Here is a 27509-nt window from a genome sequence, read left to right on the forward strand (position 1 = left end):
TAGGGGTTAGGTTTAGGGTTACAATTAGGGTTAGGGATTAGGTTTACAGGTTTACGGGTTAGGAGTTAGATTTAGGGGTTTGGGATTGGTTAGGTTAAGGGTTAGGTTACTGTGTGTGTGTGTGTGTGTATGTGTGTGTGTGCATGTGTGTGTGTGTGTGTGTTTGTGTGTGTGTGTGTGTGTGTGTGTGTGTCTCCGTCGGTCCATCAGAGTTGGTCATTGCGGATGAATCGGTTGCCTTCTGAATGCTTTCCATAGTAGACGTAACGGCACTTGGCGAGCACACCTGAAAATGGAAGAAGATAAATAATATTAAAACACTGTGGTAAAATTCAGATGTACCTGTGGTGTGTATAAGCATTCCCCCTGGACTTGATTTGTTATCACACTGTATTGTCCTCACTATTCTGCATTAACCATAGAAAAGTTAACTTGAGTGTCATCAAACTGATTTCTCGGTCTATTTCACATTGCTGTTTATTTAATATAATCTCAAATATGGTATTCAGCTATTGACACAACAGTATACAGAAATGCTAATATAAATATGTGTATTCTAATTGTTAATTAGCTGTCATTATCATTCTTATCCCATCTGTGATGTGTGTGTGTTTGTGTGTGTGTGTTTTGTGTGGTTTGTGTGTGTGTGTTTTTGTGTGGTTTGTGTGTGTGTGTGTGTGTCTCGGAGGTGTGGGTGTGTGTGTGTCTCGGAGGTGTGTGTGTGTGTCTCGGAGGTGTGTGTGTGTGTCTCGGAGGTGTGTGTATATAGAGGATGAGTATCCTTTTCAAGTGGAGGAACAGCGAGGAAACAGCATTTGGCCTCAGGGTGATGTCTAGACAGTAACGAGCTCACAGCCCTAGCTCTGCCTCCACTTCACCCACACACCCACACCCACACACACAGGGAGAGCGAGCCATGAGAGAGACAGAGGGCAATTATTACCACAATCAACGAGCAGAGGGACTGTGCGTGTGCGTGTGCGTGTGTGCGTGTGCGTGTGTGCGTGTGCAAGCCATGTATCAATACTATGCGAACCTTGCTCTGAACATCCTATACTTTTTTTATTTGGCTACTGATCAAAGCATTCACTTCAGCATTCAATCAATATTAAAATGACCCCTGGCCTTGACAATACCTTTGAAGTACTTCATATTATACAAATGATGTCTAGAGACATAAACCCAAAACAAATTATGTATGGGAGATGCTTGTACTTGTTGTTGCCCTGAGCAAAAGGTAAAACTCTGATCTATGGCTCATTGATCCAATCAACAAACAAGCTACGTTAAAGATTCACATGTTTATAATCGCTCTTATAAAATCTCCCTTAATCTAAAATCAAGGTGAAGACTGTAGTATGAATCACATTTTTAGAATGTTATATTGATCAAATTAAATAAGGTTTAAATCTGCAGCTTTGTTAGGGTACTAATTAAAATAAGTAGGAATGCTTAATACAAACCACAACAAATGACTGAATGAACTCTCTCCACTTCCCAAAGGGTTATACCATAAAACAAAATGGCCAACTATAGCCACCATACTCTAGCCTAGTCTATTCTGTGCTCTCTCTGTCTGTCTGTGATGTCACAGCGCTCAGCAAAGTGCCACTTGAAGAATGCTGCAGCTACAGCTAGCTAGGTGTCACCTCTCAGCAAATGAGCCAAGGAAAAGAGGCATTAGCGCTGTCACCGACCCTCGGACAGCAAGACAAGATACGTTCTCTGATCTCAACACGGTTCTTAAATAGACATCAAGAGCATTATTGACCAGAGAGGGCAGGAAAGGGGGAGAGAGGATGAGAGGAGAGGGGAGGGGAGGAGAGGGTGATGGGGAAGGATGTCGAAAACGGTTGAGGGGCGCTCAGAGCGATATAGCCAATCACGTAATAGGAGGAGACATTGTCAGGGCCGGAGAGAGACAGGGACCAGAATGGCAGAGATGAGGACAGAGATACTGGTGCCATATTAGTGCCAAGCATATTCCAACGCCAGCCTCCATTCTAACCAAACCTGACACACCACCACTGTCTAACTCGGTCTTCAAAGTAGCCCCACTAACACACACACTCTCACACACATAGTTAGACACACACTTGAACTGACACACACACACAAACGTACATGCGCACACAGACAGACAGACAGACACACACACACACACACAAACACACACACACACACCCGTCCCCTGATGTCAGTGCAGCAGTCTCCCTTCCAGCAGTAGTGAGCGTGTGTTCTGTCAGGCTGGGGGAGCTGTGCAGCACACCGGTCTGGGGACAAGCTCAGTCAATCTAAATCTGGACTTTGTAGTGGAGCGGCTCTCATTCCCCTACTTGAGGTGATCCAAACACTTTAGTGTAAGGAACTGTCACCTCCGATAAAATCCCAGACCAGCTCCATGCCTGCCTGCTCCCCGCCATGTGTGTGTGTGAGGGGGTGGGGGTGGGGGGGGGGGGGGGACAGTTCAAGATGACTCTGGCAGCAAGGGGAAATGAATTCCAGCTGCAGACTCTTTGCCTGGGGATACAGGTGCCATGGTGGGAGACTGGGCTCTACACCAAACAACTCACACTGTCTCAGTACTGTGATCAGAGGAGTGCTGGGCCCTTCACAGCTTACCTTCTGAGGGATACCGACCTTTAGATGTTACCGGAGGGTTGCTGGTATCAAATCCTAGATGCCATTGCCTGCCGTTGTGCCCTTGAGCAAGGCACTTAACCCCCCACAACAACAGCTCCCGGCGCCCAGTGTGGCAGCCCCCGCACCTCTAAAAAAAAAACTGTATGTGTACGTCCTGTATATGTGTGTCTTTCAGAGGGGTTGGGTTAAAAGCTGAAGTAACATTTATGTTGGAGCTTGTGTGCAAATGACCAATAAAGTGATCTTAATCTTAAGGTAAAGCCTTACATAACTCCTTATGAGGCCTCCTCAGGCCAGTGGAAACGGTTTGATGAGCTGATACTTATTAACAAACGGTCAAACACTGGCGTCATGTATATACTCTGTCCCAGGACTGGCTGACACATACATACACAGCGAGAGAGAGAGAGAGAGAGAGAGAGAGAGAGAGAGAGAGAGAGAGAGAGAGAGAGAGAGAGAGAGAGATCCCTGAGAACAGCGAGCAGCCATTAAAGTGACAGATTAGAACAGTGATGTGGAAAGCTAATGTTTCCATCATGGATCCTCTGGCAGACGAACAGTCAGGCCGTTGTTCTACACAGTAGGTTACTCACACCCTGCACTGTTCCTGTTCCTCTTAAAGGGATGTCCAGTACCTCTATTATTCTTAAAGGGAAATACAGTATCGCTATTCCTCTTAAAGGGAAATACAGTATCTCTATTCCTCTTAAAGGGAAGTACAGTATCTCTATTATTCTTCAAGGGAAGTACAGGATCTCTATTATTCTTAAAGGAAGTACAGTATCTCTATTCTTCTTAAATGGAAGTACAATATTTATATTATTCTTTAAAGAGGACTACAGTATCTTTAAAGGGAAGTACAATATCACCTTATTTAAAGGGGAGTAAAGTGTATCTCTCAAGTAATACACAACCAACAACTGCATACACAGAATTCACTCTGACACATAACAGATAACAAACCTTGAAATGAAGTTACAACGGCGGCACATAGGAAGGAGAGGTTTAGGAAGTCAGTTAGGGGATTGAAGAATCACTGCAGCCAAAGCTAGTGAAACCTACTGCTTAACAAAGACCTCTAGGAAAAACAACAAATTAATCAACAGACAGAGAGAGAGAGAGAGAGAGAGCGAGAGAGAGAGAGAGAGAGCTGGAGTGGGTTTAATGATTCCTCCCTGCATACAATCAGCTCCGCTCTTTTCAAGGGCCATCAATATGTCAAGGAAAGACATATCCGAAGGATCTAGCTCTTAACATCAAGGTTATCTATTGTCCAAGAGCCACCTCTCTCCTCCCCCCTCTATTTTCCTCTCTACCTCTCCGCTCCTCTTCTCCTCTCCTCCTCTCCTCTTCTCCTCTCTACCTCTCCACTCCTCTTCTCCTCTCCGCTCCTCTTCTCCTCTCTACCTCTCCGCTCCTCTTCTCCTCACCTCCTCTCCTGCCCTCCTCTCCTCTTTTCCTCATTGCTCCTCTTCTCCTCTCTAACTCTCCGCTCCTCTTCTCCTCTCCTGCCCTCCTCTCCTCTTCTCCTCTCCTCTTCTCCTCTCTACCTCTCCGCTCCTCTTCTCCTCACCTCCTCTCCTGCCCTCCTCTCCTCTTAATCCTCATTGCTCCTCTTCTCCTCTCTACCTCTCCACTCCTCTTCTCCTCTCCGCTCCTCTTCTCCTCTCTACCGCTCCGCTCCTCTTCTCCTCTCCGCTCCTCTTCTCCTCTCTACCGCTCTGCTCCTCTTCTCCTCTCCTGCCCTCCTCTCCTCTTCTCCTCTCTCCTCTTCTCCTCTCCTCTCCTCTCCTCTCCTCTCCTCTCCTCTCCTCTCCTCTCCTCTCCTCTCCTCTCCTCTTCTCCTCTCTCCTCTTCTCCTCTCCTCTCCTCTCCTCTCCTCTTCTCCTCTCTCCTCCTCTCCTCTCCTCTCCTCTCCTCTCCTCTCCTCTCCTCTCCTCTCCTCTCCTCTCCTCTCCTCTCCTCTCCTCTCCTCTTCTCCTCCCCCCTCTATTTTCCTCTCTACCTCTCCCCTCCTCTTCTCCTCTCCTCCTCTCCTCTCCTCTTCTCCTCTCTACCTCTCCACTCCTCTTCTCCTCTCCGCTCCTCTTCTCCTCTCTACCTCTCCGCTCCTCTTCTCCTCTCTACCGCTCCGCTCCTCCCTCCTCTCCTCTCCTCTCCTCTCCTCTCCTCTCCTCTCCTCTCCTCTCCTCTCCTCTCCTCTCCTCTCCTCTCCTCTCCTCTCCTCTCCTCTCCTCTCCTCTCCTCTCCTCTCCTCTCCTCCTCTCTTCTCTTCTCCCCTTCTCTCCTGCCCTCCTCTCTTTCTCTCCCCTCCCCTTTCTCTCTCACGCTATCCCTCTGGCTAACCATCCAACGTTTTCATCAATGCCACAATCCATCAGAGATAATAATGCTGTGGAGAAAAAAAATCAATTAACAACGCAATTAAACTCTCCATATTATCTGAAAGGGCTGAAATAATATGGGAGGGAGAAGACAAAGGGTCTGGAGGCAGGCATCCATAAGGCTGTGTGAGAAAGTGAGTTATGGGGCTTGGGCACGGCCTGGTATGAGCCTGGCCTATTATAGTGGACACTATCCATCTCCCGCTGTCTGTTTATCAGGCCAGCACAACATCATGTAATGGAGTCACTACTGTGGCACACTATTTGGAGGTTTATGTGGATATTCACCCCTGTGTCTCACAAACACACATTAGGGGGTTGTATGAATCAAGCATCTCAGAGTCACAATGAATAAGATTAAATGGACAGGGGTAACCTGAACCTAGACCAGTACTCTTACTCTGAGCTACTTCATACACACAGCCCCAAATTGACAGCTAGCCACATGGTGGTGACTGGTTAACACATATATCAATTATAATGATGAGGAAATGTAATGTAAATATGATCAGTGTATGTTGGTGGTAGATCTCCGATCATGTGCATGGCCATATACATAGTGACAACAGTTTCTAGATATGCATACATAAACCGTTTTAAAAGGAAGAACATTAAACAGTAGCAGCTAAAAATTAGGCACAACAGGAAAAGGGGTAGAAAGGAAGGGAAGAGTACAGGCATATTTACTAGGTGATTACTAGCTCTATACCTGGAAAGCAATACTCTGCATATTTACTAGGTGATTACTAGCTCTACTTTACTACCTGGAAAGCAATACTCTGCATATTTACTAGGTGATTACTAGCTCTACTTTACTACCTGGAAAGCAATACTCTGCATATTTACTAGGTGATTACTAGCTCTACTTTACTACTTGGAAAGCAATACTCTGCATATTTACTAGGTGATTAGTAGCTCTACTTTACTACCTGGAAAGCAATACTCTGCATATTTACTAGGTGATAGTAGCTCTACTTTACTACCTGGAAAGCAATATTCTGCATATTTACTAGGTAATTACTAGCTCTACTTTACTACCTGGAAAGCAATACTCTGCATATTTACTAGGTGATTACTAGCTCTACTTTACTACCTGGAAAGCATACTCTGCATATTTACTAGGTGATTACTAGCTCTACTTTACTACCTGGAAAGCAATACTCTGCATATTTACTAGGTGATTACTAGCTCTACTTTACTACCTGGAAAGCAATACTCTGCATATTTACTAGGTGATTAGTAGCTCTACTTTACTACCTGGAAAGCAATACTCTGCATATTTACTAGGTGATTACTAGCTCTACTTTACTACCTGGAAAGCAATACTCTGCATATTTACTAGGTGATTACTAGCTCTACTTTACTACCTGGAAAGCAATACTCTGCATATTTACTAGGTGATTACTAGCTCTACTTTACTACCTGGAAAGCAATACTCTGCATATTTACTAGGTGATTACTAGCTCTACTTTACTACCTGGAAAGCAATAATCTGCATATTTACTAGGTGATTACTAGCTCTACTTTACTACCTGGAAAGCAATACTCTGCATATTTACTAGGTGATTACTAGCTCTACTTTACTAACTGGAAAGCAATACTCTGCATATTTACTAGGTGATTACTAGCTCTACTTTACTACCTGGAAAGCAATACTCTGCATATTTACTAGGTGATTAGTAGCTCTACTTACTACCTGGAAAGCAATACTCGCATATTTACTAGTGATTACTAGCTCTACTTTACTACCTGGAAAGCAATACTCTGCATATTTACTAGGTGATTACTAGCTCTACTTTACTACCTGGAAAGCAATACTCTGCATATTTACTAGGTGATTACTAGCTCTACTTTACTACCTGGAAAGCAATACTCTGCATATTTACTAGGTGATTAGTAGCTCTACTTTACTACCTGGAAAGCAATACTCTGCATATTTACTAGGTGATAGTAGCTCTACTTTACTACCTGGAAAGCAATACTCTGCATATTTACTAGGTGATTAGTAGCTCTACTTTACTACCTGGAAAGCAATACTCTGCATATTTACTAGGTGATTACTAGCTCTACTTTACTACCTGGAAAGCAATACTCTGCATATTTACTAGGTGATTACTAGCTCTACTTTACTACCTGGAAAGCAATACTCTGCTTGTGTCTGGACCTCTGCGGATAGAGGTACATCTAAAGTGAAAAGCTTAGCCAATAAGTAAGCCAATCTACAGAGAGTAAATATCCACAAAACAGCTAGTGAGAGAGAGACGGGGGAGGGAGGGAGAGAGAGAAAAAGATAGAAAAGGGAGAGAGAGAGAGAGAGAGAGAGAGAGAGAGAGAGAGAGAGAGAGAGAGAGAGAGAGAAAGAGAGAGAGAGAGAGAAATATAGAAAGGGGAGAGAGAGAGAGAGAGAGAGAGAGAGAGAGAGAGAGAGAGAGAGAGAGAGAGAGAGAGAGAGAGAGAGAGAGAGAGAGAGAGAGTCACACATATGCCCAGGCCTTGAGCAGGCAGACAGGCCCAACCCCCACTCTTATACTAGCCCAAGCCAATGGCATGTACCAGATGCTCAGCAGGCGCTGCTTACACTTACTGGTCTGAGGCCAAACCACATGACTAACAACATTGGACACTTTATGGAGCACAAAGCCTTCACTATCTCATCCTGGAATATCCCAGGCCTGAGGTCATCTGCCTTTGGAAGAGCAGGAACCTGGACTTCACCAAAGAAATCAGAAATACAGACATTGTCATCCTACAAGAAACATGGTATAGAGGAGATGGACCCACTGGTTGCCCTCTAGGTTACAGAAAGCTGGTAGTCCCAATCACCAAACTACCAGGTGTGAAACAGGGAAGGGACTCAGGGGGTATGCTAATTTGGTATAGAGCTGACCTAACTCACACTATTCAACTAATCAAAACAGGAAAATTTTACATTTGGCTAGAAATTCAAAAGGAAATTATCTCAACAGAGAAAAATGTCCTCCTGTGTGCTCCCTATATCCCCCCACTAGAATCCCCATACTTTAATGAAGACAGCTGGAGGTGACAGCATTCCCTCCCCCATATGCCCCCCTAGGCACAACTACGACAACATAACCAACAAAAACGGGTCACAACTCCTGCAGCTCTGTCGCACGCTGGGTATGTACATAGTCAATGTTAAGCTTCGAGGGGACTCCTATTGTAGGCACACCTATAGCTCATCTCTTGGCAGTAGTACTGTAGACTACTTTATCACTGACCTCAACCCAGACTCTCTCAGAGCGTTCACTGACACCACTATCAGATCACAGCAAAATCACAGTCTATAGAGCAATACTCAATCACGAGGCGTCAAAGGAACTGAATAATATTAAGATATATTATAGATGGAAGGAAAGTAGTGTGGAAACCTACCAAAAAACTATTAGGCAACAACAAATTCAATCCCTTTTAGACAACTTCCTGGACAAAACGTTTCACTGTAATAGTGAAGGTGTAAACTTGGCAGTAGAAAACAAAACAGTATATTTGACCTCTCACCTTCCCTATCAAATCTAAACATTTCAAACAGACAACCAAAGAAAATTAACAAAAATGACAAATGATTTGATGAAGAATGCAAAAACCTAAGAAAGAGATTGAGAAACCTATCCAACCAAAAACATAGAGACCCATACAACAACACGAAGAGTTATCTATCCAAAACGGAGATGTATGGGTAAACCACTTCTCCAATCTTTTTGAAGACAGGCTATGTGCACACTTCCTAACTTCCTGCCAAATGTATGACCATATTAGAGACACATACTTCCCTCAGATTACACAGACCCACAAAGAATTCGAAAACAAATCCAATTTGGATAAACTCCCATTTCTATTGGGTGAAATAGCACAGTGTGCCATCACAGCAGCAATATTTGTGACCTGTTGCCACAAGAAAAGTGAAGAACAAACACCATTGTAAATACAACCTATATTTATGTTGATTTATTTTCCTTTTTGTACTTTAGCTATTTGCACATCATTACAACACTGTATATAGACATAATATGACACTTGAAATGTCTTTATTATTTTTGAACTTTTGTGAGTGTAATGTTTACTGTTAATTTTTGGGTATTGTTTAATTCACTTTTGTTTACTATCTATTTCACTTGCTTTGGCAATGTTAACATATGTTTCCCATGCCAATAAAGCCCCATAAATTGAAATTGAAATGAAATTGAATTGAGAGCGAGAGAGAGAGAGAGAGAGAGAGAGAGAGAGAGAGAGAGGATACTCATGCTGGAATTTATTAAACCTGGATCCTGGATTATGTCCGTTTTTAAATGAAACGGTAGAAGTATGTTTTTTGTGCGTGTATGCATGCCTGTGTGTGTAAGTGGGCCGCAGATCAACTGGCCAGATCCCATGTGTTAGTCTAGTTTTGTCAGGATTGAGCCCTATCATAAGACAAACCACAAACTGCTGATGGCTCCTGACACAAACAAGTGTTGGATCTCAGGCATACCCTATGTAAAACTACTTATGATCAGACCTCTTGATGATCAGACCTCTTGATGATCAGACCTCTCTATGGTCAGACCTCTCTACGATCAGACCTTTCTACAATCAGACCTCTCTATGATAAAGGTCAGACCTCTCTATGATCAGACCTCTCTATGATCAGACCTCTCTATGATCAGACCTCTCTATGATCAGACCTTTCTACAATCAGACCTCTCTATGATCATACCTCTCTATGATCAGACCTCTCTATGATCAGACCTTTCTACGATCAGACATCTCTATGATCAAGGTCAGACCTCTCTATGATCAGACCTCTCTACGATCAGACCTCTCTATGATCAGACCTCTCTACGATCAGACCTCTCTATGATCAGACCTCTCTATGATCAGACCTCTCTACGATCAGACCTCTCTAGGATCAGACCTCTCTTATTAATAAAGAGTATTATATAGCCGTAAGGGTCACTGGGTAAAATGGAATAAACCTTTCTCATAACTATCTATTGTACCTACCAATACAAATGGAATAAACTTTTCTCATAACTATCTATTGTACCTACCAATACAAATGGAATAAACCTTTCTCATAACTATCTATTGTACCTACCAAAACAAATGGAATAAACCTTTCTCATAACTATCTATCGTACCTACCAAAACAAATGGAATAAACCTTTCTCATAACTATCTATTGTACCTACCAAAACAAATGGAATAAACCTTTCTCATAACTATCTATCGTACCTACCAAAACAAATGGAATAAACCTTTCTCATAACTATCTATTGTACCTACCAATACAAATGGAATAAACCTTTCTCATAACTATCTATTGTACCTGCCAAAACAAATGGAATAAACCTTTCTCATAACTATCTATTGTACCTACCAAAACAAATGGAATAAACCTTTCTCATAACTATCTATTGTACCTACCAATACAAATGGAAAAAACCTTTCTCATAACTATCTATTGTACCTACCAAAACAAATGGAATAAACCTTTCTCATAACTATCTATTGTACCTACCAAAACAAATGGAATAAACCTTTCTCATAACTATCTATTGTACCTACCAATACAAATGGAAAAAACCTTTCTCATAACTATCTATTGTACCTACCAAAACAAATGGAAAAAACCTTTCTCATAACTATCTATTGTACCTACCAAAACAAATGGAATAAACCTTTCTCATAACTATCTATTGTACCTACCAATACAAATGGAATAAACCTTTCTCATAACTATCTATTGTACCTACCAATACAAATGGAATAAACCTTTCTCATAACTATCTATTGTACCTACCAATACAAAAGACCTAGAAAAGTCATAAAGAATATAAATAACCCCATAGAGATACATGTATAACTAGTACATCCACTGATGAAATAATAACACATCCTAGATCTGAATGAATGAAATAATCTTATTAAATACTTTTTTCTTTACATAGTTGAATGTGCTGACAACAAAATCACACAAAAATTATCAATGGAAATCAAATGTATCAACCCATGGAGGTCTGGATTTGGAGTCACCCTCAAAATTAAAGTGGAAAACCACACTACAGGCTGATCCAACTTTGATGTAATGTCCTTAAAACAAGTCAAAATGAGGCTCAGTAGTGTGTGTGGCCTCCACGTGCCTGTATGACCTCCCTACAACGCCTGGGCATGCTCCTGATGAGGTGGCGGATGGTCTCCTGAGGGATCTTCTCCCAGACCTGGACTAAAGCATCCGCCAACTCCTGGACAGTCTGTGGTGCAACGTGGCGTTGGTGGATGGAGCGAGACATGATGTCCCAGATGTGCTCAATTGGATTCAGGTCTGGGGAACGGGCGGGCCAGTCCATAGCATCAATGCCTTCCTCTTGCAGGAACTGCTGACACACTCCAGCCACATGAGGTCTAGCATTGTCTTGCATTAGGAGGAACCCCGGGCCAATCGCACCAGCATATGGTCTCACAAGGGGTCTGAGGATCTCATCTCGGTACCTAATGGCAGTCAGGCTACCTCTGGCGAGCACATGGAGGGCTGTGCGGCCCCCCAAAGAAATGCCACCCCACACCATGACTGACCCACCGCCAAACCGGTCATGCTGGAGGATGTTGCAGGCAGCAGAACGTTCTCCACGGCGTCTCCAGACTCTGTCACGTCTGTCACATGTGCTCAGTGTGAACCTGCTTTCCACCTGTGGACGTCAGGCCCTCATACCACCCTCATGGAGTCTGTTTCTGACCGTTTGAGCAGATACATGCACATTTGTGGCCTGCTGGAGGTCATTTTGCAGGGCTCTGGCAGTGCTCCTCCTGCTCCTCCTTGCACAAAGGTGGAGGTAGCAGTCCTGCTGCTGGGTTGTTGCCCTCCTACGGCCTCCTCCACGTCTCCTGATGTACTGTCCTGTCTCCTGGTAGCGCCTCCATGCTCTGGACACTACGCTGACAGACACAGCAAACCTTTCTTGCCACAGCTCGCATTGATGTGCCATCCTGGATGAGCTGCACTACCTGAGCCACTTGTGTGGGTTGTAGACTCTGTCTCATGCTACCACTAGAGTGAAAGCACCGCCAGCATTCAAAAGTGACCAAAACATCAGCCAGGAAGCATAGGAACTGAGAAGTGGTCTGTGGTCACCACCTGCAAAACCAGTCCTTTATTGGGGGTGTCTTGCTAATTGCCTATAATTTCCACCTGTTGTCTATTCCATTTGCACAACAGCATGTGAAATGTATTGTCAATCAGTGTTGCTTCCTAAGTGGACAGTTTGATTTCACAGAAGTGTGATTGACTTGGAGTTACATTGTGTTGTTTAAGTGTTCCTTTTCTTTTTTTGAGCAGTGTATTTCAACCTATCAGCCCATTGCAGATGCTTTATCTCAATATTTAATCATTTCTGAGTAACAATGAAGTACCTTACTGTGATTGTTTTCAATTAAAATAAAATAAAATACAAATAAAGCTTCTTAGCAAAGAGCCATTTCTCAAGCAAGAATTTTGGGACTGTCTGGGAGTGGTCTGAGTGGGGAGGGGAAAACTGAAAACGAGCTGTTATTGGCCGAGAGGTTTGGAACTCTCTTTCTTAGCCAAAACTCCATCCCACCAAAAAACGGTATATTCAAACAGCTCTTAAATAAAAGGGCATTATCATCAGTTTCACAATTTCACAGTATTATTCCAACCTCATTGTGGGGAAATGTATATAAAACAAAGGAAAATCAGCAGGCCTCAGAGGGAAAGCCCAGCATATACTGTAACTTACACAGTTAAACTGACATTTGTCCTCTTCCAATAAAAATATTTAGTCCATTAAACATAAATACCTGTCATTATGATGCATGCCCTGGACTCAGGCCTTCCCCATTAGTTTCCCTCCTCCTCCTCCATCTCCTTGTTTACTGCAGCGGCTGCGTGTTCTCAACTTTAGTGTATTGATTAAACTTTTAAATGGCTGCCATCTAACCCAGGGAGGGACATCAGGAAGATTAATTTGCGTCAATGTTCATCTGTTTGTTATTCATTAGCCATTTATACTCTTCACATCCACACGGCCTGTCAGTGAAATGCCCCATAGTTTTTACCTAGACAGAGGCTGGGGAGCAGGGAGGGAAGAGAGGGAGGGAGGGAGGGAGGGGGAAGGGAGGGGGAAGGAAGGGGAGGGAGGGGGAAGGAGAGGGAGGGAGGGAGAAGGGAGGGAGGGAGAGAGGGAGGGAGGGGGAAGGAGAGGGAGGGAGGGGGAAGGAGAGGGAGGGAGAAAGTAGGGAGAAGGGAGGGAGGGAGAGAGAGAGAGAGGGAAGGAGAGGGAGGGAGAAAGGAGAGGGAGGGAGGTGGAAGGAGAGGGAGGGAGAAGGGAGAGGGGGAAGGAGAGGGAGGGAAAAGGGAGGGGGAAGGAGAGGGACGGAGAGAGGGAGGGAGGGAGGGGGAAGGAGAGGGAGGGAGATGGGAAGGGGGAGGAGAGGGAGGGAGAAGGGAGGGAGGGAGGGAATGAGAGAGGGAGGGAGATGGGAGAGGGGGAAGGAGAGGGAGGGAGAGAGGGAGGGAGGGGGAAGGAGAGGGAGGGAGATGGGAAGGGGGAGGAGAGGGAGGGAGAAGGGAGGGAGGGAATGAGAGAGGGAGGGAGTGAGTGAGGGGGAAAGGGGGGTTAAACTGCATACAAATCAGACCTAGAGGAAATGCTTGAGTTCTACAAGGCCTACAGTACACCATGAGGAATACTACTATTAGTAGTAAAACATGTATTAATAACAGATTTTGTGTCATTCTGTCAATTAGCCTAGAACTTTATTTTATTTTATCACAAGCCAAATGTTATCCTTGAACTACACCCAGATGATCTATTAATTGCTATATTGATTCAGATTCATGCGTCACCTCCTTAGCTAACCAGACATCCCATTGACACAGCTGTTCATCACGTTGGAACGAGACGATATGCACAACTCAGTACTCCCCCCATTGACCTTGAGGAGTGTTGTGACATCAACCTTTCCAAACACTGTTCCAACGTTAGTCTGTTACCCTACTCTAGGTCTGTGGTAAGCACATCAGACTATTCAAACATCATCCTCCTCAGGCTTATGAGGACATAGTATAATTCCATAGTTTATTTTTTAAACTCTTTTAAACACATTCTTAACTTTTTGATTCATTGTGCTGTGTGTTTGGAACCGTCGTCGCACACAGAAGGTATATACTGTCTGTTTGTTTTGACCTTACTGTCAGATTTGGACTTTTGTTCATACTGCTAATTATATTTATTGGGGAGAAGGGTCCAAGTCAGAGACACATGAGGGACGGAGATGGATTTAAGAGCTGTGTGTACAACTCAGATAACAATATGCATAGGAGGCCAAAACAAGATGGGGAAACGTGGGGGGAAAAGGCAAAGAAAGCTATGGCTGGAAGGGTTGTCAGAAGACGGTGGCCAGGTCGTGGCTCACAAAGCCAGATCAATAGCAGGTTGATTTTACCGGGCCAAAACACAACACATCTATTTACTCATAGACTAAATTGACTCACAGACCCATTGTAGTAACATGTAGACTCCAGACCCACTGGAGTAACATGTAGATCCAGACCCACTGGAGTAACATGTAGATCCAGACCCACTGTAGTAACATGTAGACTCCAGACCCACTGGAGTAACATGTAGATCCAGACCCACTGGAGTAACATGTAGATCCAGACCCACTGTAGTAACATGTAGATCCAGACCCACTGTAGTAACATGTAGATCCAGACCCACTGTAGTAACATGTAGATCCAGACCCACTGTAGTAACATGTAGATCCAGACCCACTGTAGTAACATGTAGATCCAGACCCACTGTAGTAACATGTAGATCCAGACCCACCAGAGTAACATGTAGATCCAGACCCACTGTAGTAACATGTAGATCCAGACCCACATGTAGATCCAGACCCACTGGAGTAACATGTAGATCCAGACCCACTGTAGTAACATGTAGATCCAGACCCACTGTAGTAACATGTAGACTCACAGACCCACTGGAGTAAAATGTAGATCCAGACCCATAGTTCTGTTCCACCCTTGGGGAGTTATGACCCAAGCATTATCACCTCACTGAATGACCAGAACCAAACATCGTTAACTGAATGACCAGAACGAAACATCGTTAACTGAATGACCAGGGGGGAGGGGGATAATGACATTGAAAATATAGATATTGAAAATACTAATCTCATAATAGCACGATTATCAGTATCAAAAGTAGCTATTACTGTAATAGTTATTGAAAAGGTAAGTTTAGGGTGGCAGGTAGCCTAGTGGATAAGAGCGTTGGACCAGTAACAGAAAGGTCGCTAGTTCGAATCCCCAAGCCGACTAGGTGAAACATCTGTCAATGTGCCCTTGAGCAAGGCACTTAACCCTTATTGCTCTGGATAAGAGCGTCTGCTAAATGACTGAAATGTAAATGTAATGTCTATCCTTGAAAGCACATTAAAACAGTAATGACAGTCATATTCACTAATGTTCTCATGGTAACATGTTGACTACTAATCACCAGACGCAACACGGTTAGGGTGGTGGTGTGTTTGACACTGATTGATAGTATTCCTCACTACACCTCACCTTTCTAATTAAAATAAAAAAAGGACCAGATAAACTGGATCTATCAACCGCAATTAGCGATTTGGCTGCTTTTGCTAATCGACCCGTTAATAAGAACGGTCGGTTGGTCAGTGAGTCACTCACTTCAAGTTTAGAACAGGATTCAATTACAAAAGATGTGTATATTAATCAGCAGAGAGTAATCACTTCACTACTCATCACTTTGACATTGGCGGAAGGGATGATTAGATCAATGTATCTGAACACATGAAATAATAATTATCATGCAAAACAGCATGAAAGAGAGTGTGTAATGAACCTCATTGTCAGGTCAATTATAAACATATACTCTTCTAAGAGGAGAGGGTAGTACATGCTACACAGCCATGTTGGAAAGAACAAAATGGGCAATATCGTCAAAAGTAATGGGCAACTGCTGTATATGGGTTATTTGTTCTTAATTTAGTGTTAAAGTTAGGGGTAAGATTATGTGATGTTTAAGGTGAGTTGTAGTGGTTGGTTAATAGCATTTGTGTATTGAACGCACTGTGTTTCTGTCCTTTCTAGCACGGCCAGATAACGACAACTAAGAGGCTTCCAGCAGGAAGTAAAAACTGTATTACTGAAGTAAACAAAAGTACTGTAAGTCCTATTACCAACAAATGTGACTTTTTTTAAATACTGAAACAAGTGCAGTTATTACATGTCATGTTAATTCTAAACTGAACAATGAGGACAACTATATGATGGACTTCACGCATCTATGGACAAAACGGCACGTACCACACTAGCTGTCATTCAGCATTTCCCTCAAATCAAAGATGGCCACCAAACATGGCCAGAAGAGCAAACGCCACAGGAGCTGTTCACAAAAAGGGTGACCAATTGTCACAGAGAGAAAATATGCACTGTGTAAATGTGATAATGACTACTAAAATTCACTAAATGTTGTGTTCAAAATAAAAAATTGTTACAATTACTACTTTATACTGAGACCAAAAACAAAAAATACCACTTGGGTCATTCAACAATAACAGAAAATACAAAACTAGTTGTCCAAATCAACAAACAATTTGTATGAACATCATACGTGATCAGTGAACCACCTTTCAAAGCCTTCAGTCTGACTTCTCCCTCTCAGATCCCTGTCTGTCAGCCAGCTCACTTCCTCCTACAACCACATCTCTCTCTCTGCTGGTCAGACATCAATTACCAGCTGCTGCCCTGAAACCGCCTGGCCACCTCCACAGTGACACATATCAATAGTAATCTGATGTGTGGCTGGCACTGGATACAGTCCCCCACGGACCCATCGAGCCCTGGACCCCGACTGGCAGCACCTGCCTCACCGATGGGGACATAAGGGGCCATACGCCAGTCAGCTCCTTCATCCTCTCCTCTGGCCCTCCAGACACCCAACACAACACTTATTAATCCACTTCCTGTTGCTGCTAAGTTACTGGCCTGTCTGTGCCACTGTTGATACGGCTACCACCCTAGGATCCTATCATTATTATCCTCATTTCAGCTGTGATCCTGACGCCTGGTAGGCAGCTCTTTACCTGGGGCTACCAATACTTCCTGGCTGGCTCGCCAAACACTGATCCGACATGACACATTGACAGAAACCAGGGGAGATGGGGATAAAGGGGGATAGAGGGGGCTGGAAATAAAAGAACAAGGGATGAGGAAGAAAGAGAGGGAGAGGTAGAGAGAGGGAAGGTTGGCACAGAAAACAGGGGAGAGAGAGAGGGAAATAAAAGAACAAGGGATGAGGGAGAAAGAGAGATAGAGAGAGGGAGGGAGAGCGAGCGAGAGGAGAAGGTAGGTTGGGGTTGGCCAGCCAAGGCCCTCGTGGCGCAGGGTGTGCCCATCAACACGGATGAGTGTTACCCGAGAGCAGCGTGTCACAATGGAGGGCTTGGATCACTCACATCAGCCCTTCATCTGACTGGAAGAGATCAATCTCCAGGCCTAATACAAAAGGACATGGTAAAATATCCTTTAACATGGGCCCTCCTCTCTGTCTCTTGTGTCAGTTAACTGGTAAGTAACTCTGTTTGTCAGGCGTCACGTTGACCACACATTTTCACCTCTCATTTCCTCTGTCCCTTGTATACATGGTCAAGGCATGGTGTTGGGGATGTGTGATTTACTGACAATTGTATTCTACTTAGCACATCGTATCTACATTGCTATATTTCGTATGAGCACATCACATTATGACTTACACAAAAATCATAAACATCTGATTTGTTTATACAGCAAAAATTCAAATTGTAATTGAACTAGAAATCCTTTGCTGAAAACTTTTCACAAAAGCTATTGCTAACGTTTCTAGGTGACGGTGCATCTTTGACAAAAGCTAGCTATATACTGTAAGCAGAAACTAATGATGTCGCATGCATCTGGAATCAAAGGGGAACCACATGCCACACTATGACAGGGATTGTAAAGAAGGAAAACAGCCAATGGCTGTGGAAGGACAGGTGATAATAGGGTTGTGTTGTGAAGGTGGTGTGTATCTCCCTCCCCCTGTAACCTTACTCCTCTTGATTAACGTGACATATCCCTCCCCTCCGTATGCAGGGAGGACAAGGATGGAGGGACGGAGGTATGATTAACTGTCTATCTGTCCCTCACTGTGACTCCTTCTCTCCTTATCATCATCCCGAGTGGCGCAGTGGTCTAAGGCCCTGCATCGCAGTGCTAGCTGTGCCACTAGAGATCCTGGTTCGAATCCAGACTCTGTCGTAGCCGGCCGTGACCGGGAGACCCATGGGGAGGCGCACAATTGGCCCAGCGTCGTCTAGGGTAGGGGAGGGAATGGCCGGCAGGGATGTAGCTCAGTTGGTAGGGCATGGCGTTTGCAACGCCAGGGTTGTGGGTTCGATTCCCACGGGGGTATGAAAAATAAAAAAAATAATGTATGCACTCACTAACTGTTAGTCGCTCTGGATAAGAGTGTCTGCTAAATGACTTAAATGTAATCCCTCTCTCCCTACCCCTGAAATCATCCCTCCCTGACATCCTCCCTCCCCCTGACATCCTCCCTCTCTCCCTACCCCTGACATCATCCCTCTCTCCCTACCCCTGACATCATCCCCTCTCCCTCCCCCTGACATCATCCCTCTCTCCCTCCCCCTGACATCATCCCCTCCCCCTGACATCATCCCTCTCTCCCTACCCCTGACATCATCCCTCTCTCCCTCCCCCTGACATCCTCCCTCTCTCCCTACCCCTGACATCATCCCCTCTCCCTCCCCCTGACATCATCCCTCTCTCCCTACCCCTGACATCATCCCCTCTCCCTCCCCCTGACATCATCCCTCTCTCCCTACCCCTGACATCATCCCTCTCTCCCTGACATCTTCCTCTCTCCCTACCCCTGACATCATCCCCTCTCCCTCCCCCTGACATCATCCCTCTCTCCCTACCCCTGACATCATCCCTCTCTCCCTACCCCTGACATCCTCCCTCTCTCCCTACCCCTGACATCCTCCCTCTCTCCCCTCCCTGACATCATCCCTCTCTCCCTCTCCCTGACATCATCCCTCTCTCCCTACCCCTCACATCCCCTGACAGCTAGAATAATAACCCTGGTTCATCACTGCCCACCTAAAGTCCAATAACCAAAATCTTTACTTGCCACACACCCCGGGACTCAATTACTTTATTGACATGTAATCTTCATAAGGGGAGAAATATTGAGCATGTAAGCCAGGTAGTTATGAAGACATCTTATCATATTATCTACATGAGGGTTGTAGGGCTAGGACCTGACAAAGCTAATTATAATGGTACATGTTTCAGAGCACACAGGGTATTATGTACTTGGCTGGACCAGCAAGCCCCAGCTGAGGTATGGAGAGGATGGATGTCAGCTCAGGGCATTGGAATTAATTAAGTAAAATATTATTGAGCGCACATCACAACGCTGATACCTTTGATCGCTTCATTTGTATCCTGTAGGGGCTTGGAAACAGCTTAGCCAAAACGGCTAATAGTAACAACAAAACAACTGTAGCATAACACAATAGATGACCTGCTCTATCTGAGAAAGAAAACAACTAAAATTGGATTGAAACAAATGCTAGGCCGCTGCCTTGAATTACTGTTTAAAGTCCAGCGGATATCAGCTGTTGTTTGTATATCGGTGACTTGAGCAGTTCCTGGGCCAAGATCCTGGGCCAAGATCCTGGGCCAAGATGTCATAGTGGGTTAGTGATAGTGACAGGCAGTAAGGGAAGGGCCTGAGGTTCTGTTCTCTCTCCTCTCCTCAAGGTTATCTTCATATCCTCCTCTCCTCTCAGAGCCTCCATTAGGATCTACTGCCTGCCTGCTTCAGTACCAACGCATCACATAGCGCTCTCTGAAAACACATAATAGATCATTTTATTTTGTTGATGTCTTCTGATAGCACTCTGAACAGTTCAAAATAATAGTATTTCTCCTATACCTGGTGTAAGTCTATGTATGAAAAAATATGTTTTATGTTAATCTATGTTTCTAGTGTAAGTCTATGTATGAAAAAGAATGTGGTGTTCATTTGTCTTTTTCTCGATACAAGTGCCAAAAGGCATTAAAAACACACGCTAGCCCAGCCCAGGCCAGAATCATATCCCGAAGTCATCCACATCTCAGGGTCACAGTGCGTAAACAAAAGACCACCACACCGCGAGACATGCACGCGTGTTCACTCCAATTCATCTAATTTCAAGCCATTTCCCCTTTTCCACCGCCATCCAATTACCCCTGAATCAGGGTTCACCCTGGAGCCCTCAGACGTAGCTAGAGGAGAGACAACTGGACCATGCTCCTGAGGGTTGCCAGGTAGTACTAGCTTAATGGTGTCAAGTGGAAAGAGGTTTTTTTGGTCTTTCTCAGGAGGCAACCCCCTGTGAAATGTATCCAGGCCTTCAGAAGTGCTCATATCATTCCATACTTAAGTCCCTAACACCCATAAAGTCATTATTATTTTCCTGACTTACTGTTATATATCACTTTTTGTTTTAGCAGTTACTGGTTAAGATTGCTGGTAGCTTGACTCCCCACACTGTGATTTCCAAGCCACCAAATGCAGCTGTTTTCACATGTGAATTTCACAGATAATGAATATGAGGTTAAAAAGTAGCGGTGTCCCTTTAAAATGCAGATATCATGTACCGTCTACTGGCTCATACATCATTGAGGTCAATCAGAAGGTTTGGTTTTTGAAAAGGAATTGCATCCTTACAGAGGGGGAAAGCAGTCGTTAAAAATCTATCTTGAATAAATTCAACCATCTGACCTAAATGACTCAGATGTCAACCCAATCATCTCGCAGCCACACGACATGTCAGAAACGATCTACCAATCAAATTATGACAGTAAAATAACTTGTCTGCTCGTATTAAAGTGACGGAGAAACCTGTTCCTTCCGTTTAAAGCCATTTAGTCAGCGAGTCGTTGTGACAGATTAAAAGGTTGTTTTGGATGCTGTACCATTCGGCTGACTTCACTCTCTCTTCGTTCTGGTGAAGCAGGAATGTTGATTTTGGTTATTATTATGAAAGACCTGCTAATTCCTCCTCTAACTCAAGCTACCTATTCTAATCCAAGACATTAATAAAACACATAAATAGGCTCTGATATCATGACCCAAGCACTTCATTTGACCACACAGACATTGACATTGTGATTGGTTATTCAAATAAGACACCCCTCTGATTTGTTAAGTAGGAGAGCCAAGCACAAAGAGGCTAAGATATTTAACATTTTTAGCTCCCCCTGCATCCACCCATTCAGAAGATGATGGACTTTCCAAGGCAACGGGTCCCAACGAGGGTTTCACACCGCCCCTGATGTAATGAATACTCCACAGGGCAGTTAATGTGAGCTATGCTGATACTCCCACCATAGTTTGTGTTCAGACATCACAGCTTAGTGTCTGCTGATTGTATATTGAAGCCGAGGCCAGTTAACAATAAATTACTGGATTCACCAGCCAGAGAGAAACCCAATGGTAATTGACAGATGAGTTGAGCTCCTTCCACCACATTAGCTGTGGAACACTGAGACTGAGCTGGGAATGGTAGTGTGTGTTCGTGCGTGCTTGTGAGTATGCGTGTCCTAAACTAAAGATGTGTGTGTGTGTCTCTAAACTAAAGATGCTGTGGCTGATGTGTCACTTATATATAGTACACACTGTACTCATTCTTTCACATTAACATTTTAGTCATTTAGCAGACGCTCTTATCCAGAGCGACTTACAGTTAGTGAGTGCATACATTATTATTATTATTAAACGCCATGCTCTACCAACTGAGCTACATCCCTGCCGGCCATTCCCTCCCCTACCCTGGACGACGCTGGGCCAATTGTGCGCTGCCCCATGGGTCTCCCGGTCGCGGCCGGCTACGACAGAGCCTGGATTCGAACCAGGATCTCTAGTGGCACAGCCTTAGACCACTGCGCCACTCGTTGCTGTGTAGTAGATGAACCATGCATGCTCCCTCCCTCACTGCTGTGATGGTTATACTGCGTGCATGCCTGACGACTGTTACGAGTGAGCAAGACAATAAGCTTGGCGATGTAGCGATGTCGTTAATCCATTGGGGTAAGAGAAATCACCCATCATGATTAACTGACAGGGAACTGATTGCATAAGATGTTAATCTGATTAGATTTTAGACATATTTTCATCTTGAGTGTTTAGTGAGTGTGATTAACAAGTAGTACTCAATTAATGTAGAATTACACATGTTAACTCTGAATTAATTCACAGTTCATTCGGACAAATCAGGCTACAAAAAATGTAATGACAGTTGACCATTTCTAACTCACATACTCATCATGCCTGTTTTATGTGATGAACACCTCAACATCATTTTTTTTCTCCCAATGACCTAGTTTTAGGATTACTTTAATAATGCTATCAGAGTTCACTGATTCTTCTGTCCTTTCAGCATGACAAGTAACCTAGCAACTACCAAATCATTAGAAGCTCTTCATCCTCTTTGTGAAGGGTAGAAAGAACCTTCCACCGGCTCACACTACACACTAAGCCATGCCTTTCACAAAGGAGAAACTGGAGGACCCATCGATCCTGGCGTATAAATATGCTAACTATCTGGCTACCGTCCACCATCATTCATTACCCCGATGGACTCCTCTGTTTCCAAACCGGGGAGGGAAAACCGCTGCAGACCTGTGCTAGCTAACTTCTGGCAGGGACTAAAAGTAATACTGGGAAACACTAGACCACATCTCAAATGTCCCCTGGGTGCGGTAGCGGACACATATCACAGTGGAACATGAAGGATAGTTTGACTTGCTTAGCAATCGGCTTTAAAGGCTGGTTTCTAACAGCAATGTGGCCTATCCATTAGATATATGCTTTGTTTATTCACTGTCACTGTCACTGTCACTGTCACTGAGACTGAGGCTGACCAGTAATGCCAGGAACTGGACCAGGTTCAGTGGAACCAGAGGGATGTTATTGCAGAGTGGCCTGGGCCTGGGCTTGGGTTGGCAAGAACTCATGTCCTTGTCTGTCTATCTCCCTGACAGTTTCTCAGTAGACACCTGGGTATCGTTTCACTCTTACCAGTGTTGGGCTTGTATAAGACTAACTGGGTGAGTCCATAGTGTCTTTGTCATGGTAAATATCATGGGCATGTCTGTAATGCTCACGGAAGGTAAAGATTTAGGAGGATGGGTGTTCCAACACTGCTCATAACAGTTTCTGGAATTAAACATTTTATTTGATCTCTAAACTAAGTGGCACTGTTTATAGTCTTTTAGTCAAAACAAATTTAGCACATCTTCCACTTCACTTAAACACGTCTTAAGAGGAAATATCACAAAGGAAAAACATTTACTTTTATTATTCAAAAAGTGAAAAAAAATAAACAAATATCTTTTAAACGAAATCCCAAATAATCTTGACACAAAACTTGACGGTGTCATCTTTCCACTTGAAGTTCTACCTGTATACATTCAACTTCAGTTTTCGGAACTCGGCACCTCAAGAGACTTGTTCGACTACATCAAACAGCAAGGTAAAAAACAATAGTGTCACTGACATTTCCCCCAAACCTAGCACAAACAGAATTATTCAGAAGGAGAGAGAGAGGAGAGAGAGGAGAGAGAGGAGGGTGCCATTCACAAACTGAAAGATAATGACACTTGGTAGAAGGCAGCGATCTCAATGCCATGGCAGAGTTCAGCAGTTGAAACTGCCAATGAAGTTTTACTCTAGCCGAGCCCCAGCCTCCTCATCTCTAACAGAGCCAAAGAACGTCCCGTGAGTTCCAGGTTGCGTCCCAAATGGCACCTTAATCCCTATATAGTGCACTCCCTTTTTTACCAGCCATATTGACCCTGGTCAAAAGTAGTGCACTAAATAGGGAATAGGTTGTCATTTGGGATACATCCCATTGAGTTCCAGTTCTCTCCTGGATAATAACAGTGATATTCAAGGCCTGCCTCCAAAAATGAGGTCTCATCATAATTTCTCCGGCGAGGAGAGGAGAGAGGAGTGTGGTGTGTTTTGGACATGGTGCCCAGTTCCCCCTCGTCTCATCCATCTCCATAGCCCAGCACTAATGGATATTCATGTTGCAGAGCCAATCCACTCCTGAGAGGAATAACATCACCTCCCTCCGATAAAGGCAACAGAGCCGCACCTCACAGAGGGACAGCAGATATACCACAGAGGGACAGTAGATATACCACAGAGGGACAGCAGATATACCACAGAGGGACAGTAGATATACCACAGAGGGACAGTAGATATACCACAGAGGGACAGTAGATATACCACAGAGGGACAGTAGATATACCACAGAGGGACAGTAGATATACCACAGAGGGACAGTAGATATACCACAGAGGGACAGCAGATATACCACAGAGGGACAGCAGATATACCACAGAGGGACAGTAGATATACCACAGAGGGACAGCAGATATACCACAGAGGGACAGCAGATATACCACAGAGGGACAGTAGATATACCACAGAGGGACAGTAGATATACCACAGAGGGACAGCAGATATACCACAGAGGGACAGCAGATATACCACAGAGGGACAGCAGATATACCACAGAGGGACAGCAGATATACCACAGAGGGACAGTGGTCTAAGGCACTGCATCGCAGTACTAGCTGTGCCACTAGAGATCCTGGTCCGAATCCAGGCTCTGTCGTAGCCGGCCGCGACCGGGAGACCCATGGGGCGGCGCACAATTGGCCAAGCGTCGTCCAGGGTAGGGGAGGGAATTGCCGGCAGGGATGTAGCTCAGTTGGTAGAGCATGACGTTTGCAATGCCAGGGTTGTGGGTTCGTTTCCCACGGGGGGCCAGTATGAAAAATGTATGCACTCACTAACTGTAAGTCGCTCTGGATAAGAGCGTCTGCTAAATGACTAAAAATGTTAAATTAAAAAAAATGTAGATATACCACAGAGGGACAGTAGATATACCACAGAGGGACAGTAGATATACCACAGAGGGACAGTAGATATACCACAGAGGGACAGTAGATATACCACAGAGGGACAGCAGATATACCACAGAGGGACAGTAGATATACCACAGAGGGACAGTAGATATACCACAGAGGGACAGCAGATATACCACAGAGGGACAGTAGATATACCACAGAGGGACAGTAGATATACCACAGAGGGACAGCAGATATACCACAGAGGGACAGTAGATATACCACAGAGGGACAGTAGATATACCACAGAGGGACAGTAGATATACCACAGAGGGACAGTAGATATACCACAGAGGGACAGTAGATATACCACAGAGGGACAGTAGATATACCACAGAGGGACAGCATATATACCAGAGGGCCAGCAGATATACCACAGAGGGACAGCAGATATACCACAGAGGGCCAGCAGATATACCACAGAGGGACAGCAGATATACCACAGAGGGCCAGCAGATATACCACAGAGGGACAGCAGATATCTAATGGAACGTATTCAATCAAAACCTGGAACCAGATAACAAATGGGAAAAGAGACAGTGGCAGCAAAGTGAAAACGAACCTAAATGGAATAGGAATACAAACATGATTCTCGCAGAAAGGAGATAGGCCTATATGACTTATAAGCCTAAAAACAGGTTATCGGTTTAGGACCCAAACAAAGTCTCATATAAGCTGACTCAAGATCATTAAAACATATTAACCTACATAAACTAGTTTTGGAAATGAAAAGCATTTGACGGTGCACTACATCACAAAACTCAAGTGATTAATACACAGGATTGTTTGGGGAAAGGAATCCGCCCTGTTCGCCCATTATATATTCTTGGCATCCAATCTAAGTGTAGCTCGAAGGTGGAAATATGCATGATGGCTATTTCTTTCTTTATGAGAGCTCATTACATCCCTGTGTTGTGAGTTATAGGCCCATTTTATATCCATATATTTAATAGCTTTAAAAATGATCCTTAGCACCTCATCAGCTGTACAAACTGGAAACACCTCAAAGGATATAAGACTTAGTGAAAATAATTTGTGAGAAACTCTTATGAACTCATATCTGGCGATTAAAGCCATATGTCTTTCTATTGTCAGAGTTTGTCAGAGTGTGTAACCCATAGAATCAACCTCAGTCAACATAGCTTTTGGATAATGATACTGTAGCAATGTGTGGATAACTTCACTGTCATTCAGCATACTCATTATCCAGTTACACATCATTCAGAAAGTGTTTGTAGGATCTCAGCCCTCCATAGGTCATGTGTGCACATCATTGTATTTATCACCTACTTGATTATAATAAACACAAGACAAAAAGCAGAATTACACTGAATTGGCAAGTGCTCAAGAAATACAGGTATGTAACGTTTTGGGGAGTTCAGTTCAGGCAGTTCCGTTTCAGTGTGCAGTATTATTTTTGTCTTAATACAGTCCTTAGGGCCTTCATAATACTGTACAGTACCTAATTCACAGACAGTGTGTCTTGTAGGGCCTACTATAAACCTATGTCTGTATGCTTTGCAATAGACATACACAGTGGACTGACTTCCCTTAAACACGTTTGCTCCAAGGGGAGCATAGGTCATCCACAAACTTCCTCCAGCAGGCTCGGTGTTGTGTGGTTTCTCTATACTCCTTTCATATTCCTCATATATTCCCCATTTCAACAACATATTTAGTTCTGTAGTAGTGGAAACGGTCCTGCTATAATCATTATGAGATACAGGGAAACGTCTCTGAGAGCACATACTGAACCTTTAATAGGGCCTGCTAGGAGTGTTCTGTCTTCCCTCACTGGAGGTTTATGGCAAACATTTCCATACTCAAAGAAACTTATCAAGGCTATGCCAAATATAAAGGGAATATTATCGACTGAGGGATTTTTGTTTTTAAGGTAGATTTGCTTAAGGTCGTGAAACAAACATCAAATAGAAAGTTAGCGATTTATGTTGATGCTGGGAAGGCAAGTCAATGATGAAGACAAATAGGATGGTTGTATCAATGATGGAGACAAATAGGATGGTTGTATCAATGACGGAGACAAATAGGATGGTTGTATCAATGATGGAGACAAATAGGATGGTTGTATCAATGACGGAGACAAATAGGATGGTTGTATCAATGACGGAGACAAATAGGATGGTTGTATAAATGATGGAGACAAATAGGATGGTTGTATAAATGATGGAGACAAATAGGATGGTTGTATCAATGATGGAGACAAATAGGATGGTTGTATCAATGACGGAGACAAATAGGATGGTTGTATCAATGACGGAGACAAATAGGATGGTTGTATAAATGATGGAGACAAATAGGATGGTTGTATAAATGATGGAGACAAATAGGATGGTTGTATCAATGATGGAGACAAATAGGATGGTTGTATCAATGACGGAGACAAATAGGATGGTTGTATCAATGACGGA

General features: G+C 43.9%; 1 protein-coding gene across 1 annotated transcript in view; it reads right to left on the reverse strand.

The window, feature by feature from the left end:
• Positions 1–206: 206 nt before the first annotated feature.
• Positions 207–27509, reverse strand: part of LOC311110701 (leucine-rich melanocyte differentiation-associated protein-like) — a gene marked incomplete at both ends in the record, with an annotated part of 340674 nt that continues 313371 nt past the window's right edge. The window contains one exon of the mRNA XM_084153244.1: positions 207–286. Within this exon, the coding sequence (XP_084009370.1) occupies positions 207–286 (80 nt within the window). The remainder of the gene's footprint in view (positions 287–27509) is intronic.

The sequence above is a fragment of the Coregonus lavaretus genome, assembly GCF_964263955.1.
Source record: "Coregonus lavaretus genome assembly, chromosome: 36".
Taxonomy (NCBI): Eukaryota; Metazoa; Chordata; class Actinopteri; order Salmoniformes; family Salmonidae; genus Coregonus; species Coregonus lavaretus.